Raw genomic sequence first — 18,321 nt, 5'->3', positions numbered from 1 at the left:
TTTGTGACCGTGCTCAGTTCTGGTCGCCTCACTACAGCAAGGACAAGGAAACCATAGAAATGGTGCAGAGGAACTGATTTTAGGAGATGAGAGATAATGTTGCAGCACTGTGCTCAGTTCTGGTCAACTCACTACAGGGAGGGTGTCGAAGCCAGAGAAAGGGTGCGGAGGAGATTTATAAGGATTTAGCCTGGATTGGGCAGCATGCATTATGAGAGCAGGGTGAGTGAAATCGTCGATTTCTCCTTGGAGTTGCGGAGGAAGAGTGGCGGCCTGATAGAGGTGCACACGATGTTGAGAAGCATTGATGGTGTGGATTGTCAGGACTGTTCCCCAGGGCTGAAGTCGTTGCCACCGGAGGACTCAGGTTTGAGGTGCAGAGGAGATGTCCGGGATAAGCTTGTTTCTCAGAGACTGTTGATTGCTTCGAATGAGCTGCCGGGGAAGATGGTGGAAGCGGACTCGATAGTGTCTTTTCAGAGACGTTTGGATAGTTACATGGAGATTAGAAAGATAGAGCGCTATAGGTAAATCTAGTAACTAATAGTAATAAATTTATAATTTATTCGGCGCAACCTGCCTGTATTATGCTGTTGTTTTCTTCCTATGTTTTCTGTGTTTTTCCATTAGATGAAACTATAACATGGGGACAATACCGAGAATCTTACCATTATTACTATATTCTGCCATCATATTTGACCTAACTGAATGAACCACTTCACACTTGATCTGGGTTGAACTCTATCTGCCGCTTCTGAGCCCAATTTTGCATCCCCTTAATATCACGCTGTAAGCTCTGACAGCCATCCATACTATCCACAACACCTCCAACCTTCCTGTCATTAGCAAACATGCTCACCCGTCCCTGCACATCCTCATCCAGGTCATTTTTAATAGTGCAAACAACTTACCTTCCTCTATCTTATCTATCACAATTTATTTTTATCTGTTTCTGTTTATCTGGAACTAGAATGACAGAGGTCTATATGTAAGCTTAGTAGTTTATTAGATAGGAAAATGTTCGGCACAGCTTTTGAGCCGAAGGGCCTGTATTTTGCAGTAAGTTTTCTATGCTTCTATGTTTCTAAAGAATATTATAAACCAATTAGCATAACTTCCGTGGCTGGGAAGGTTTTGGAGTCTATTAATAAGGTTCAAGTTGTGAGGCCCTTGTGCACTCATGATAAAATTTGTCAAAGTCAGCTTAGTTTCCGTCATGGAAAATAATGCTGACAAATCTGTTAAGAGTTCTTGAGGAAGTAACCGGCAGGGCGGGCAAAGGGCAGGCAGGGGATGTCATTTACTGGACTTCAGGAACGCATTTGGTAAAGTGCCAAAAAAGAGTCTACTTAACAAGATAAAATCCTGTGCCTTTACAGGAAAGGCACCGGCATGGAGACAGGAATGGCCGACAGGCAGGTGTCAACGAGTATGAATAAAAGAGGCCTTCTCTGGTTGGCTGCCGGTGACTAGCGGTGTTTCTCAGGGGTCAGTGTTGGGACCGCTAACTCTCACATTATTTGTCAATGATTGAGTGGAATAGACGTATTTGTGGCAAAGTTTGCAGAAGAAACGAAAATAGGCGTAGGAGTCAATTTTATTATCAAAATAATAGAACAAAGTTACTATCTAAGAGTCTCTTAAAAGACCCCATTGAATCCACCACGAACACCACAACAGAAAGTACATTCTCGCTCTGTGGCAACCCACACTCTCTGTGTGAAAAACATTTCTCCGACAACCTCTTCTACCATCATCAAGGCATCTTAAAACTTTGACCCAACCGCTCAGGAATTGTATGCATTTCGGTGGCAAACAAAGTGAAACAACAGGACGGTGTAGAGGGAGCTTTACTATGTGTCTGACCCCGGGAGTGTGTGATGGGACGGTGTGGAGGGAGATTCACTCTGTGTCTGACCCTGGGAGTGTGTGATGGGATGTAGTGGAGGGAGATTCACTCTGTGTCTGACCCTGGGAGTGTGTGATGGGATGTAGTGGAGGGAGATTCACTCTGTGTCTGACCCCGGGAGTGTGTGATCGGAAGGTGTGGAGGGAGATTCACTCTGTGTCTGACCCCGGGAGTGTGTGATGGGATGTTGTGGAGGGAGATTCACTCTGTGTCTGACCCTGGGAGTGTGTGATGGGACGGTGTGGAGGGAGATTCACTCTGTGTCTGACCCCGGGAGTGTGTGATGGGACGGTGTGGAGGGAGATTCACTCTGTGTCTGACCGCGGGAGTGTGTGATGGGATGTAGTGGAGGGAGATTCACTCTGTGTCTGACCCCGGGAGTGTGTGATCGGAAGGTGTGGAGGGAGATTCGCTCTGTGTCTGACCCCGGGAGTGTGTGATGGGATGTTGTGGAGGTGGATTCTCTCTGTGTCTGACCCCGGGAGTCTCTGATGGGATGGTGTGGAGGGAGAGTCACTCTGTGACTGACCCCGGGAGTGTGTGATGGGACGGTAAGGTCGCCTAGTTACAGGAACAGTGTAGGGGACTTTCGAGAGATACAGAAGGGTTTCACTGGGAAGCTGCCTGGATTAGAGCGAAATAATCTATCAGTACAGGTTGGAACATTCTGGTTCCTTTTCTCAGGAGCGGAGCAGTCTGATGTTACCACAGACAGTTCATCACTCAGCAGGTTCACGCCCTGCACTGTAACTCTGAAACTCTCCTCCCCGTATAAATAACAACCACCTTCTCCAGAATAATTCTCGACTCCGTCAGACACTACTTCTCCTACAATACTCCACCTCGCCGTCACACACTGTCTCCAGTACACCACTCCCGTTTCCGTCATCCATCTCTCCCTTACAAGCTGCACCGTCTCCCTGAGCCACTCCGTCTCCTACACATTTCGTCGTCTCCATCATCCCTGCTCCCCGGCCCGTCTCCGTGAAACAGTCCGTCTATTAATCGTTCCCCATCTACGTCGCTCCCCGCTCCCCACTCTGTGTCTCAGGAAATGGTGGGGTCTATGAGGTAGAGATGACGTCTGACGTTACACCTCCCCCTTCCACTGGATATCTATCATTAGGATCTGAGCCCCTCCACAATTCTGTATGCACAAGGCGGTCATGTGATTCCACACCACTTGCATCAGTGCCTGCAATCTCAGCACCCTTTCCCTGGCCTCCTCTGTCCTCCCCTTCCTTCCTCTTTTCGCAGCACGCCATCTGGTCACACGCACACACCATCACCGAGAGACACACACGACTCTAGACTACCGGAAGGCCAAAATGCAGGGTATTGGTGAGTGGGGAGAACGGAGGGGGGAGCGGGATGCCCAAATTTTATGACTCCATTAGAATGTGCTGTGATGTGCAGGAGTTATTCACATGTCTGACCCCGGGATTGTGATCGGATAATGTTTAGGTGGCTTCGCTGGTTGCCTGACCCTGGAAGTGTGTGATGGGGCGGTGTGGAGGGAGCTTCACTGTCTGACCGCGAGGGTATGTGATGGGACGGTTTGGAGGGAGCTGCAGTCTGTGTCAGATCCCGGGAATGTTCCCAGGACACTCGCTCTGCCTCTGACTCAGTTTCGTAGGTCAAAGAAATTCGGCGTTCAAACAGACTCCAATCTGAGTTGGAGAGCAAGACAATGGTAACTCACACGTTCTGCTGCAAAGTCAGCAAACTGGAAACCCTTTCTGTGGCCTCCACTCTCCTCCCCTTCCTCTGCCCTCAGCACAGCCTTCCTTCTCTGTGATTCTTAAGTGGTTGAGTGAGCAGCACAATGTCCTGGTCCATATCGGTACCAATGAAATCGGGATGTACGGGAAGGTGGTTCAGCACAGTGACGTCAGGGATTTAGCTATTAAATTAAAGGACAGGACCACCACCGGCCCAGGGAGGCGAGACATAGGAACCATACACGTGTCCCAAGAGCTGGTATAGTAAGGATGGCTTCAAAATCTGGCATCGTTGTGTTTTTTTCCACGGAAGATGGGATTTGTACAGAAGAGATGGAGGACCGTTTACACCCAGTCTGAAGGGGAGCTGATATTTCAGCAGGAAGGTTTGCCAGAACAGTGCATGATGCTTTTGGGGAGAGTTGTTAAACTCAGGGGGATGGGATTCAGAGATCCAGCGCAGATAGCAGAGTCGTTATGGGGCCTGATGTTGTAAAGACCTCAGAAACCGGCTCCAATCAAAAGGCTGAGCATGTTGCGACTAGTGTCCTGAGCCGCGTATATGTGAATGCGGGAAGCTTTAAAGAAAGGCGGTTGTGAACAATGAATTATGATATTGTAGACATTTCAGAATCGCTTGTAGGAGGAGCAAGCATGACTGCAGGATATTTCGGGTTTCCCAATGTTTAGACTTGAAACAGTGGAAGGACTCACTTTGAATTTTTTTCTTCTTCTTCTTGGAGTTAACAGAGGCAGGACTGCGCAGGCGTGAGACGACGGCAGTGAAGCGGGTAGATTTAGAAAAGGACAAAGCCTTCGACAGTGGGCAGCGTCGTTTGCGGGCCGTGGAGTGAGTTGGGTGTAGAGTGAAGGCCTAAGGGTTTGGCTCAACGGGCTTGGGCGGAAACGGGCGAGACAAGGTAGGTTTAGGTTTCAGTTTTTCATGATATTTGAGGGACGTGGGAAGTATGAGTGTGAGGGCAGCTTGTTGTTCTCGGTGTCGGATGTGGGAGGTCCTGGAGTCTCCTAGCATCCCGGACGTCCACATCTGCGCCAGGTGCGCCGAGATGCAGCTCATGTGGTAGGAGTTACAGGCAGATTCTCTCTCCGGTGCCACTGGAGGTAGACAGTTGGGTCATGGTTAGGAGGGGGAAGGGGAAGACTCAGGTATAAAGAGTCCACCAGAGGCTGTATGCAGTATAGTTTTTTGTAGCAATATATGAAGGTACAACTAGAGAAGGGGCAATGTTGGATTTCCTGTTACGGAATAGGATAGTTCAGGTGAGGGAGGTATGTGTTGGCGAGCACTTCGACACGAAAGGTCACAATATCATTAGTTTGAATATAATTCTAGAGAATGATAGGACGACCCAGGGTTGAGATTTCTGATTGGAGAAAGTCTTTCAGGAGATGGGAAAGGATTTAGAAGGAGTGGATTTGGACAATTTGTTTTATTGGGTAGTAGAGAAATGTTGGGCATTTAACGGTGAGATTTTGAGGGTATGTAATCTTTACGTTCCTGTTTGGTTGAAAGGAAAGGATAAACGTTTGAGAGATTCATGGTTTTCAAGAGATATTGGAAACATGGTTCAGAAACAGAGTGAGATCTACAATAATTATAGGCAACATGGAGTAAATGAGGTGCTCAGGGAATACAAAGAATGTAGACAGACTCTTAAGGAAGACATTCGAACAGCTAATAAGGAGATACGAGGCTGTTTTGGCAAGTAAGGTGAAAATAAATCCAAAGGGATTCAACAGTTATATTAATAGCAAAAGGATAGTGAGGGATCAAATTGGTCCCTTTGTGAATCATAGTGGACAGCTATGTGTGGAGCCAAAAGAGATGGGAGAGATTTTGTACAACTTCTTTTCATTGTTTAAAAAGAGTTCTAAGAGTAAACCTAGCAATTATCTGCCTGTATGTTTGACGTCCCATGTGGGTAAATTATTGAAAGTATTCTCAGAGATCGTATATATAATTTTCTGGATAGACTGGGTCTGATTCGGAGCAGTCAACATGGATTTGTGCGTGGAAGGTCATATTTAACAAATATTATAGATTTTTTAAAAAGAGGTAACTTGGAAAGTTGACGAGGGTAAAGCAGTGGATGTTGTTCATATGGTCTTCAATGAGGACTTTGACAAGGATCCACACGAACGGTTAATGTGGAAGGTTCAATCGTTAGTTATTAATATTGAAGTTGTAAAATGGATTCAACTGTGGCTGGATTGGATATGCCAGAGAGTAGGGGTGGATAACTGTTTGTCAGATTGGTGAACAATGACTAGTGGTGTGCCTCAGGGATCTGTATTGGGTCCAATGTTGTTTGGCATATACATTAATGATCTGGATGTTGGTTTGCTAAATTGGCTTAGAAAGTATGCAGATGATACTAAGATAGGTGGCGCTGTGGATAATGAAGTAGGTTTTCAAAGAGACTTAGGCCAGTTGGAAGAGGAGGCTGAAAGATGGCAGATAGAGTTTAAAGCTGATAGGTGTGAGGAGCAACATTTTGGTGGGACTAATCAAAATAGGACATACATGGTAAATGGTAGGGCATTGAGGAATGAAGTAGACCAGAGTGATCTAGGAATAATTGTGCATAGTTCCCTGAAGGTGGAATCTCACGTGGACAGTGTGATGAAGAAAACTTTTGGCATGCTGGCCTTTATAACTCAGAGCATTGAGTTGGGATGAAATGTTAAAATTGTTTAAAGCATTGGTGAGGCCAAATTTAGAGCATTGAGTACAGGTCTGGTCACGGAAATATAGAAATGATGCCAACAACTAACAGAGAGTACAGCGGAGATTTACTATAATGTTATCTGGGTCTTAGCACCTAAGTTACAGAGAAATGTTGAACATGTTAGGTCTTTATTCTCAAGAGATTGAGGGGGGAAGAGAGATACTTAAAATTATGAGGGTGATAGATAGAGTTGATGTGGACAGGCTTTTTCCATTGAGAGTAGGGAAGATTCATACAAGAGGACATGAATTGAGAGTTACTGGGCAAAAATTCATGGGTAACACGAGGGGGATCTTCTTTACTCAGGGAGTGGTAGCTGTGTGGAACGAGCTTCAAGTAGAAGCAGTAGAGGCAGTTTCGATTTTGTCATTTAAAAAATGGATAGGAATATGGACAGGAAAGGAATGGGGGTTTGTGGGCTGAGTGCAGGTTGGTGGGACTAGGTGAGCGTAAGGGTTTGGTACGGACTATAAGGGCCGAGATGGCCTATTTCCGTGCTGTCATTGTTATATGGTTATATATAGAGAGGGTTCTCTGACATAAGGAATTAATAGAGGAATGTTGATTTTGCTTTACCGAGAAATTGTCACCGCAGTGCACATTCAGAACAGACAAGTCAACTCGTCTAAGTGAGGCTTTATGGGTGGAAATGTGGAATAACAATGTCCGGCCATATTCATGTTATAGACCGGGTAACAGTCCGCTGGATTCGGATAAACAAACCTGTAGAGAGATGGCAGACGGTCGCAGGAAACATATGATCGTGATTATCAGTACGTTAAAGTCCCATGATCTCCTACTACGGAATGAGACAAGTCAGGTCTCAGAGGCTCGTGCAGGGACACACTTTGTATCTCGTGATTTGTAATCCCATTAGTTTCAGGGTAGATATGAAAAGGATAGGACCGGTTCCCGGGTTTCAGTTCTAAACTGGCGACAGGCTAATATTGCTGGGAATAGAAAGGATCTGCTGCATGTGGGTTTGGACAAGCTGTGTTCTGGCAATGGTGTATTTAGTAATTTGGAGCCCAGGCCCTCTTTAAACTCAGTGTAGAAGGGAGCGGAGTATAATGAGAATAGTGGGAAGTGTTGAAGGAGAGAGGGATTTGGTGTACAATCGGTGTCGGGGGTACACACTCTGTGAACAGGACAGGGCGCAACCGCCTCAACGGGGCTCAGAAACCGCCTTACGGTGACACTAACGCACTTCTCCGCTGTGCTCGACGCTTTCTTCATCGTGATAATGATACACGGACACGTCCGGCAACGTAATACTTACACATCCTCCCCACCTCCATTATCAACTTCCCCTCAAAAACACCTCGGATATCCGTTACACAGGTCCTCCTCTGTGCACCTCCATGTCTCCATCACGCCCTAAATCCACTGCGCTCTTCCGCATCTCCCTGACCAACTCCACCGCTAGATACCTCCACATTTACAGCTCACACCTGTCCCCTTCCACAGATTCTCACTCTCGGTTCTGAGTCGGTTCTGTGGCTCAATTGATTCCAGGGAGGGGAGCTTCACAAATCATCTGAATCTAAAAGCGTGATATGAGAAGGTGTGGATTGAGCTTCTCTTTATGGCTGAACCCTGACAATGCGTGACGCGACTGTGTAGAGGGAGTTTCCCTCGATGTCTAACTCCCGTTATGTGCGATGAGACAGTAGGAAGCTTCATTTCTTCTCTGACTCCGGGAGTGAGCTTTGGGACGGGGAAGAGCGGGCTTCTCTCTGTGTCTGACCCCGGGAGTGAGTGACAGGACAATTTAGAAGGAGCGGCACTCCATGCCTGATCAGGGAATTGTGAGGTGGATCGTTGTGTAGGGAGCCTCTCTCGGTGTCTGACTCCGGGAGGGTAGATAGGATTGTATGGAGTTACCCTCTGAGTACCCCTTTGAGTCAGACAGACACATGGTTTTGGCGTCTCCAAGCAGGGATCAGGAGCCAGGTAAATGTCACACACACGGGTGGACGAGTGCACATTAAAAGACAGCGATTCGCGGTAAGACCAGTGAGGGAAGTCTCAACGGTCAGGTCTCTGGCGCTGAGCATGGTTCTCTGAGTCAGAATGGAAGCAGGGTGGAGAGGATGAGGCGATCCGTAGTGAAGGGGGCTTCGGATATTTGTTTCTTTGGGATTCTTTCCAAAGAAGGTGAAACCGGTACAGAAGAGACGGGTTCAATCCAATAGAAGTTGCATCGCAATTGAAAAATGCATGAACGCCCATGAATACAGCCAAACGAGTCTGCGTTACCGAAGGACAAAGGTGCCAAACACAAAAGCAAAGGTCACGCACGGCACAAAACACAGTTAACATGTAGAAGATCGAAAGACAGCAAGTGGATGTAGAATATCAGTAAAATACATTCATGCGATAGGTATGTATTTCATATGTATCTCAGGCTGAGGGGAGAGTTGATGCAGGTCTCTATCATGAGGACAGACAGAGAAAGACCAGGCAACTGGGGCAGTTCTCCCCCAGAGAGAAATCTCTAATATCACGGAGTGGAAGGGGAGAGGGGGTATCTATTCAGAAGAGGTGCAGAGCAAGGTTTTGTTTACACAGGGAGCGTCAGTGACTGGAATGTGCCTCCAGGTGTGATGGTGGAGGCAAATAGATAAATTCGTTTAATTGGCTCATTGACAAACACGTGGATGTGCAGGTTTTGGAGGGAGAATAGCATTGTGTAGGCAAGAAGAATTTAGGCATGAAGTATAACTGATATAGCAAATATTCCGGGCCGAATGGTCTGTTCTGTTCTGTGATTTACGCTCACTGCTCTGCATGAGCAAACGAGAGTGAATTGAACTCAAAGGGTGAGAGGAGCGGGGGGGGGGGGGGGTAGATCAAGGAATATTACGGTGGATTGACAAAGACAAGGAACGATTTTTCCACAGACAGCATGGGCAGTGAGCGGCATACAAGGACAGACCGATCAGACCCAAGCATATGGCTAATCTGCGTCTTAACAGCGACCCTCCTTATCACAGGTATCTGCTGGAGGATTCATGGTGAGTTTCAATTCGGTCGCAACGACCAAACCGCAGAGAATAAAAATGGCCACTGTAACAGCGACACATTCCCAACATTTCCCGGAAGCCCCTTCACAGTGATGTCAACACACACCTCACTGTGGCACTGGCGGGTCTCTCTGAATGACTACGACTCAGGCCTCACCGTGTCACCGACACAGCCCCCACCAACACATCCCTCAACATTTTACCGATATATCCCTCAACCTGATGCCAACAACACAACCTAACGGAAGTACGATTCAACGTAACGCTGATACGCCTCCCGACGTGGTGCTGAAGTGTCCCTCACTGTGACGCAGACACGTTCATCACTTTCAAACCGACTCATCACTTCTCAGGACAGCAAAAGCCACTCTACCGAAACACCGATTTAACCCTCATCGTCACAAAGACACAACACTCACCGTGACATCGACATTTTTCCTAATGTCACACCGATTCACCAAACACTATGACACAGTCGCTTCTCTCACTGCAACACCGTGAAACCCGGCACTGTGACCCCGACATATGTCTCAGCGTGACTTAGAGATACACCGCGATGTGACCCGTTACACCTCTCACATGGACCCTGAAACACCAATCACAATGTAGTGTGACGCTGACTCACGTGTCACTGCAAACGCTATACATCCTTCACCATCTCTCTCAGTATCACAGATTCGTCAGTCAGAGATCACCTCCGACCGAAACTGCAAGGAGTTAAACTCAACCCTTCAGTCCAAGATAACGGGGAATTCCCAACTGGATCTCTCCCAGAGAACCTGTCTCAAGAATCTCTCTGCGCTCAACTCTAATCTGTCCGAACTTAAACGAATGAACAGCGATCTCCGTCACCAGTTCACTGAGATGGAAACGAAGTACAGATTTGTCAACGAAACCAAGGCTCAGATCTGTGAATTGTTGACCAGCAGAAGAGGTGAGGCATCATCCCCCTCTTTCACCCGCTCCTCATCATAGGGCAGGCATGGAGAGAGGAAGCGGCACTCTGTGCTTGTCATCGGGAGTGTGTGAAGAGATGGTATGGAGGGAGATTCACTCTGTGTTTGACCCAGTGAGTGTGTGATGGGGCTGCGTGGTGGTAGTTTCACACTATCACCGGATCCAGTAGAGTGTGATGGGACGTGTGGAGGTGAAACATTTTTCCTAATGTCACACCAATTCACCAAACTCTATGACACCGACGAGTCTCTCCCTGCAACACCGTCAATCCTTGCACTGTGACCCCGATATATCTCTCAGCGTGGCATAGAGATACACCGCAATGTGACCCGGTACACCTCTCACATGGACCCAGAAACACCTATCACAATGACATTTACACGTCTTTCACTGAAGCACCGATTCGCTGTGACGGGAATCAACTATCACTGCGATAGTGACGCAACCCCCATCGTGAGACCAACAAAAACCTCTCTCGTAACCTAATATATTCTCTCAGACACGTAGCTCACGGTGGTGCCAACGGCCCTCGCAGTGCCACCGCACCCTTCATCGTGACCCTGACGCACCACTCTCCGTGACCCGCTCAGTAGCTTGACGCTGACGCTGACGCACTATAAACGCCAAACACCCTTCACCATCTCAGATCACCTCTGACCGAAGCTACAAACTCCTTTGGGAAGAAAATCAGGAGATGAACCGGACCCAACGCCAATGTCGACTATCAGTCCACGAGTTAAAATCAAATCTAAATTAACTTTGAGGCAATTGCAAACACCTCACCCTGACATAGGCAAGACCTTTACCGTGATACCGACTCATAAATTCCCAATGACAGTGATTTAGTCCTCTCAATCACAATGACACACACCTCAGGGTGACAATCGGACACACACCGTGGTTATGACATGCCTCTCACGGTGACACAGACACACTCATCACAATGAGACCAGCGCCCACACATTACACCGATACTCCACACACCGTGACACTGCCAGACACCTCACTCCAGCAGTTCCCTCACTCTGACATTTTCCTCGCCTTGTCATCGACATACACTTCATTGTGACCCGGTACCCCTCTCGCATGGGCACAGAAACTCCTATCACACTGACACAGACACGTTCCTCACAGCAACTCGGACATGCTCCAAGCTGAGACAGGGAATCGATTATCACTACGATACTGACACAGACCCACTGTAACAACAAGACAACCTTCACCATGATATTGATAACCCCTCAGGTGGCGCCGACGCCTCTCACTGTTCCACCAGCGCATCCTTCACTGTGACACCGTTCACCGTGACACTGACACCACACTCTCTGTGACCCGCTCCTCAGTGTGACGCTGAGTCACGTGTGACTATAAACTCTAAACATCCTTCACCATCTCTCTCAGTATCACAGATTCGTCAGTCAGAGATCACCACCGACCAAAACTGCAATGAATTAAACTCAACCCTTCAATCCAAGATATCGGAAATTTCCCACTTGGATCTCACCCAGAGAATGTGTCTCAACAATCTCTCTGCGCTCAACTTTAATCTCTCCGATCTTAAACGAAGGCACAGCGATCTCGGTCACCAGTTCACTGAGATGGAAACGAAGTACAGATCTGTCAACGAAACCAAGGCTCAAATCTGTGAATTGTTGACCAGCAGAAGAGGTGAGGCACGATCCCCCTCTTTCACCCGCTCCTCATCACAGGGCAGGCATGGAGCGAGGAAGCGTCACTCTGTACTTGGCATTGGCAGTGTATGAAATGATGGTATGGAAGGTTATTCACTCTGTGTTTGACCCAGTGAGTACGTGATGGGGCTGTGTGTAGTAAGTTTCACTCTATCACTGAATCCACGAGAGTGTGATGGGACGTTGTGGAGGTGGGTTCATTCTGTGTCTGAGCACGGGATTGTGAGACGTAACATTACAGATTCACTCTATGACTTACTCCGGGAATGTCTGATGGGACAGTGTGGATCCATCTTCACTCTGTGTCTGACAGCGGGATTGTGTGATGGGACACTGCCCAGAGAGATTCACCCCATGTCTGACCCCTGAAGTGTGTTATGGCAACGTGGAGTGAGAGCTTCAATCTGAAGCTGGGAGAGCGTGACGAAACAGTGCAGAGGGGGGCTTCACTCTGTGTCTGAATCCGGGAGTGAGTAATGGGACGGTGTAAAGGGAACTTCATTCTGTGTGTTACCCAGGGAGTGAGTGAGGGGCGATGTGGAGGGAGACTCACTCTGTACCTGATCCCAGGAGTGTGCGATGAGACTGCACTGTTTGAAAAGAGTAACAGGGAGAATCTGACCCCGGAAATGTGTGACGGGACGGTGTGCAGGAATTTTAACTACAGGTTTGAACGCTGGAGGGTGTGATGAAGCCACGGAGGGAGAGATCCACTCCGTGTCTGACCCAGGCAGTGCGTGACGAGGTTTATTAAAGGGAGAAAAACTGTGTGTCTCACTGCCGGAGTGTGTGATGGGTCAGTGGGGAAGGGAGCTTCACCACACTTCTGACACCTGAAGCGTATAAACTGGGTGTGCAGGGAGCTTCTCCCCACGTCAGAAGCCTGAAGTGTGTGATGGGTCCGTGGAGAGAGAGATTCAGTCTGCGTCTGACGGTGTTAATGTGTGATCAGAAGGTGTCTTAAATCGGTGTCTCACCCCGTGTGTATATGATGGGACTCTGTGTTTGACACAGTTACCTGTGATGAGAAGCTATTGCGGAATGGGAGGGTGGGTGAGTGCCTTTGGTGGGGGCGGGGGGCGTTATGTGTTTGTCTGACACCGGGAACGGTGACGCGTGCCTGGTTGGTGTTCCGCTCTGTGTCAGATAACTCCGTGACAGGACGGTGCGGAGCGGCTGCCTGTCGTTTTCTGACCCCTTGTGTTGTGTGATGTCACCGGCTAGAAGGAGTATCATTCTGTGCCTGACAACGGGAGTGTGCTGCGGGATGAAGCAGAGAGTGATTCATTTTCGATCTGATCACGGACGGGAGTATTGGGGTATTCTGGAGGGAGTTCCATTCTGTGTTTGTCCGCTCCCGCAGTGTTTGATGGGACGGTCTGGAGGGAGTTTCACTCTGTATCTGACCCCAGGTGTCTGTGATGGGAAGGACTGAAAGCAGCGACACCTGCTGTCTGAATCCGGGATGGGAAGTTGTGGAGGGAGTTTGACATTTTGCAATGGCTGTTAGGGAGGGAGATACAGTTCTTTTATTTATTTTTTGTTACTGATTTGCAGAGCAGACATGTCCTCCGAACTGGATCGAAAACGAGAATCGGTGTTATTTCATATCTTCCTTGGAGAAGCCTTATAATGGAGCGAGGGAACACTGTTCGAACCTTGATGCAAGGCTCCTCGAAATAAATTCACCCGAGGAAGAGGTAACTGTCTCCCGAATAGATCGAATTATTCCACACCGCCCCATAGCAGACTCCAGGGGTTAGACACAGTGAATCTCCCTCCACACCGTCCCATCGCACACTCCCGGGGTCAGACACAGAGTGAATCTCCCTCCACACCGTCCCACCTCACACTCCCGCGGTTAGACACAGAGTGAATCTCACTCCACATCGTCCCATCACACACTCCCTGGTTCAGACAGAGAGTGAATCTCCCTCTACACCGTCCCATCACAGACTCCCGGGTTCAGACACAGAGTGAATCTCTCGACACAGCGTCCCATCACACACTCCCGGGGTTAGAAACAGAGTGAATCTCCCCCACACCGTCACATCAGACACTCAGGGGGTCAGACACAGAGTGAATCCCCTCCACACCGTCCCATCACACATTACCGGTATCAGAGACAGAGTGAATCTCCCTCCACATTGTCTCATCGCACACTCCCGGGGTTAGACACAGAGTGAATCTCCCTCCACACCGTCCCATCTCACACTCCCGGGGTCAGACACAGAGTGAATCTCACTCCACACCGTTCCATCACAGACTCCCGGGTTCAGACACAGAGTGCATCTCCCCACACAGCGTCCCATCACACACTCCCGGGGTTAGAAACAGAGTGAATCTCCCTCCACACCGTTACATCAGACTCTCAGGGGGTCATACACAGAGAGCATCTCCCTCCACAGCGTCCCAGCATACACACCCGAGGTGATACACAGAGTGAAGCTCCCTACACACCGTCCAATCCCACGCTTCTGGGGTCAGACACAGAGTCAATCTCCCTCTACAGCGTCCCATCACACACTCCCGGGGTCAGACACAGAGTGAATTTCCCTCTGCAGCGTCCCATCACACACTCCCGGGGTCAGACATAGAGTGAATTTCCCTCCACACCGTCACATCTCAGAATTCATCTGTGTCCCATCTCTTCACGTTTCCCGTGGTCAGACTTGGAGACAGGTTCGACCAGTATGCCTTTGAGGGTCGTGGGACGATATTGCCTCCGGCCCGGTCAAACTGAGAAATCACGTTTGTGTGGATGTGTTGCCCGGTTACAAATCAATCCCATGAAATAACGAGCAGTTCACCATTTGCAATTAAACGACTGGGCTTTATGATTCTTCATTTGACTGCAGGGTCAGTGCAGAAAACAAAGGGAAATTGGACTCATTTTAACGAAACAGTCTAATGCGCTCCTGGGAGCTCACTGTTTTCCCGTCCGTCCGTTCTCCATCGATTTCCCCCGGGCGTGGTCGACTCTCGGCCCCATTCCAAGTCCGCTCTGGCCTGCAGTCTACGATTACCCCGTTCTGACATCTTCTTTCTCCATCTTCCGCCGAACAAAAGCCCGCAAATCCCTCGCTCTCGGGCTCATAGGAATGAAAACACCTCCAGTCATGGGACACCGCACATTCCAAACCCCCGTTATCTCTCGTCATAACACAAAATCACTGCTGCTACAGAGAAACCATTACATTAGCAGTGAAACATTTCCCAGGACGTTGCATGCACATTAATCGAAGGGATTTAATTTCACAGGATTTTGTGTCCATCTCTATCGTCACTCGATTCAGAACTTACTGGATTGGAAAATGCAGAGACGGGTGAGGTTTGGACTGTTACAGGTCCGTGGTGTGGGAGCGGCACGAGGCCGTGGGGAGTGATTAGGGGTGGGATTTACCTTTGGAAACTGACAGAGGGCCGCGGACAAAGACTGGAACAGTGGGTCTAGCTTGTTGAAGGATGCAGGGTTGTCGGGATTGATTTGGGAACTGCCCCGCGGTATCATGGGATTAGTTCAGAGGCTGAGTAGGGGCTGTGGAGAGACCGCGGTATCATGAGATTAGTTCAGAGGCTGAATAGGGGCTGTGGGGAGAGCACGGTATCATGAGGTAAGTACAGAGGCGACATGCGGCTGTGGGGAGAGCGCGGTATCATGGGATTAGTTCAGAGGCTGATCTGGGACTGTGGGGAGAGTGCGGTATGAGATTAGTTTAGAGGCTGACTAGGGGCTGTGGGGAGAGCGCGGTATCATGAGATTAGGTTAGAGGCTGTCTAGGGGCTGTGGGGAGAGTGTGGTATCATGGGATTAGTTCGGAAGCTGACTAGGGGCTGTGGGGAGTGCGCTGTATCATGAGATTAGATCAGAGGCTGACGAGGGTCTGTGCGGAGTGTGCGGTATCATGAGATTAATTTTGTGGCTGACAAAAGGCTGTGGGGAGAGCGCGGTATCATGGGAGTAGTTCAGAGGCTGACAAGTGGCTGTGGGGAGAGCGCGGTATCATGAGACTAGTTCAGAGGCTGACTAGGGGCTGTGGGGAGAGCGCGGTATCATGGGAGTAGTTCAGAGGCTGATCTGGGACTGTGGGGAGAGTGCGGTATGAGATTAGTTTAGAGGCTGACTAGGGACTGTGGGGAGAGTGTGGTATCATGGGATTAGTTCGGAAGCTGACTAGGGGCTGTGGGGAGTGCGCTGTATCATGAGATTAGATCAGAGGCTGACGAGGGTCCGTGCGGAGTGTGCGGTATCATGAGATTAATTTTGTGGCTGACAAAAGGCTGTGGGGAGAGCGCGGTATCATGGGAGTAGTTCAGAGGCTGACAAGTGGCTGTGGGGAGAGCGCGGTATCATGAGATTAGTTCAGAGACTGACTAGGGACTGTGGGGATAGTACGGTACCATGGGATTATTTCAGAGGCTGACTAGGGGCTGTGGGCAGAGAACTGTATCATGAGGTTAGTTCAGAGGCTGACTCGGGGCTGTGGGGAGAGCGCGGTATCATGGGAGTAGTTCAGAGGCTGACTAGGGGCTGTGGGGAGAGCGCGGTATCATGAGACTAGTTCAGAGGCTGACTAGGGGCTGTGGGGAGAGCGCGGTATCATGGGAGTAGTTCAGAGGCTGACTAGGGGCTGTGGGGAGAGCGCGGTATCATGAGATTAGTTCAGAGGCTGACAGAAGTCTGTGGGGAGAGCACGGTATCATGAGATTAGTTCAGAGGCTGACAGAAGTCTGTGGGGAGAGCGCGGTATCATGGGATTAGATCAGAGGCTGACAGAAGTCTGTGGGGAGAGCTCAGATTCGTGGGATTGGTTTGGCGACGGTCTCCGGTTACTTGCTGGAACTGTTTTTCTGTTTCTGAAATTGTCTACCTCTCTTTGATAGGACTGTGTCCCCTGATCTTCTGTACAAGATGTTCTTTAAATGGCACACCTGCAGAGAATGCAACTTGCATTCACAGAGCTACAGTTGTAACAGTACATACAGATTCATCTGTAAAAAGTCGGCACGTTTATACCAGGATATTCCTGAAGAGATCAAAGGTCTCTGTCAACAGACTGTCGGGCCGATTTGAATCAAGTGACTACATCCCACTTCTCCCCATTCAATCTACTGCACTGTTACTCACACATCCTTTCATCCCCTCACACCCTCTCCTCCGCTGCTCAGACTCCTCCAATACTCGCAACCCCGTTCTCTCACGCCACTCTTCCTCTCTCCTTTGGTCCACACCTCCCCTCTCTGCCCCACTCTTCCCATCCCCCCATTTACTCCCACTTTCCGCTCCTTTTCTCAATTCCCCCTTCTTCTCCCTAATTCATTCCCTTTGAACACGTCCCTTTCCCCTCAGACCCCATTATCTGCCTCTCCTCTCTCCGTTCTCTCCACACATTCTTTCTCAATTCTGAGGACTCTGCCTCTCAATTCCCCAACCTAGGGGAAAAGACACTGCGCATTCACCCTACCTGTGCTTCTCCAGGCTTCCTAGCCACGCTCCAAGGAACAAAGCCCATCCTTCTTGCCTTCTCTCCATAATCCAGATCCTGTAGTCCCGGCAGCATCCTCCTTCATCTCCCCCTGCACTCTTCCCACATCCGTGTCATCTTTCGTACAGGAGGCAGACCAGAACTGAACACCGCCCTCCAAGCGGGGTCTCACCGACGTCATGTACAACTTCAACGTGACGTCAGCACGCTGCAATGATGTAAAATTAACGCGAATTGGGAAAACTAATAAATACTGCAATGAAGGTGAATACCGAGGGAGTGTTTCAGTGTTCAGGGAGCGTTTGCAATCTGATGGCGGAGGGGCAGCAACTGCTTGTAAATTGCTGAGTTTTCAGGCTCCTGTACCACCTCCCCGATGGTACCGATGAGCACAGAGCATTTCTCGGCGGGAGGGGGTCCTCGCTGATGGATGCGGTCTTCTCGAGGCATTCCTGCTTGAACATGTCCTCGATGGAGGGGAGGGTTGTGCCCGTGATGGGGTTGGCTGAGCCTGGAACCTTCTGCAGCCTCTGGCGACCCTCTGCGTTGCAGCCTCCACACCAGGCGGCGATGCGACAAGTCAGAGCGCTCCCCACAGTAGATCCCGAGAAATTCGCGAGTCTTGAATGACAGACCACATCCCCTCAAACCCCTAACCTTGCAATCCCCTCTGTCCCGAGAGAGATATGGATGGTGGAGAAGGCAAGGGCCGAGTAGAGTCTAGAATACACTCCAGTTCGGACTCGAAATAAACAAGACCACAGTGATGAAATCCAAAGAT

General features: G+C 49.2%; 1 protein-coding gene across 1 annotated transcript; it reads left to right on the top strand.

Moving 5' to 3' along the window:
* The first annotated feature begins 204 nt into the window (after positions 1-204).
* On the top strand, positions 205-17,772 carry LOC132390166 (natural killer cells antigen CD94-like). The gene is made up of 5 exons (XM_059962773.1): positions 205-367; positions 13,612-13,754; positions 15,316-15,380; positions 16,939-17,096; positions 17,669-17,772. The coding sequence occupies exons 1-5, from the start codon at positions 205-207 to the stop codon at positions 17,755-17,757; spliced, it is 618 nt and encodes a 205-aa protein (XP_059818756.1). The 3' UTR covers positions 17,758-17,772.
* Positions 17,773-18,321: the final 549 nt, after the last annotated feature.

The sequence above is a fragment of the Hypanus sabinus genome, unplaced genomic scaffold, assembly GCF_030144855.1.
Source record: "Hypanus sabinus isolate sHypSab1 unplaced genomic scaffold, sHypSab1.hap1 scaffold_798, whole genome shotgun sequence".
NCBI lineage: Eukaryota > Metazoa > Chordata > Chondrichthyes > Myliobatiformes > Dasyatidae > Hypanus > Hypanus sabinus.
Note: the sequence above shows the minus strand (reverse complement) of the source record. Positions and strands in the feature narration are given on the sequence as shown.

Coding starts and splice junctions, on each gene's coding strand:
- LOC132390166 (XM_059962773.1), top strand. CDS start 205: ATGCATTATGAGAGCAGGGTGAGTGAAATCGTCGATTTCTCCTTGGAG. Junction 15,381..16,938: donor ATTGGAAAATGCAGAGACGG/GTGAGGTTTGGA, acceptor TCTCTTTGATAG/GACTGTGTCCCCTGATCTTC. Junction 17,097..17,668: donor TATTCCTGAAGAGATCAAAG/GTCTCTGTCAAC, acceptor TCTTTCGTACAG/GAGGCAGACCAGAACTGAAC.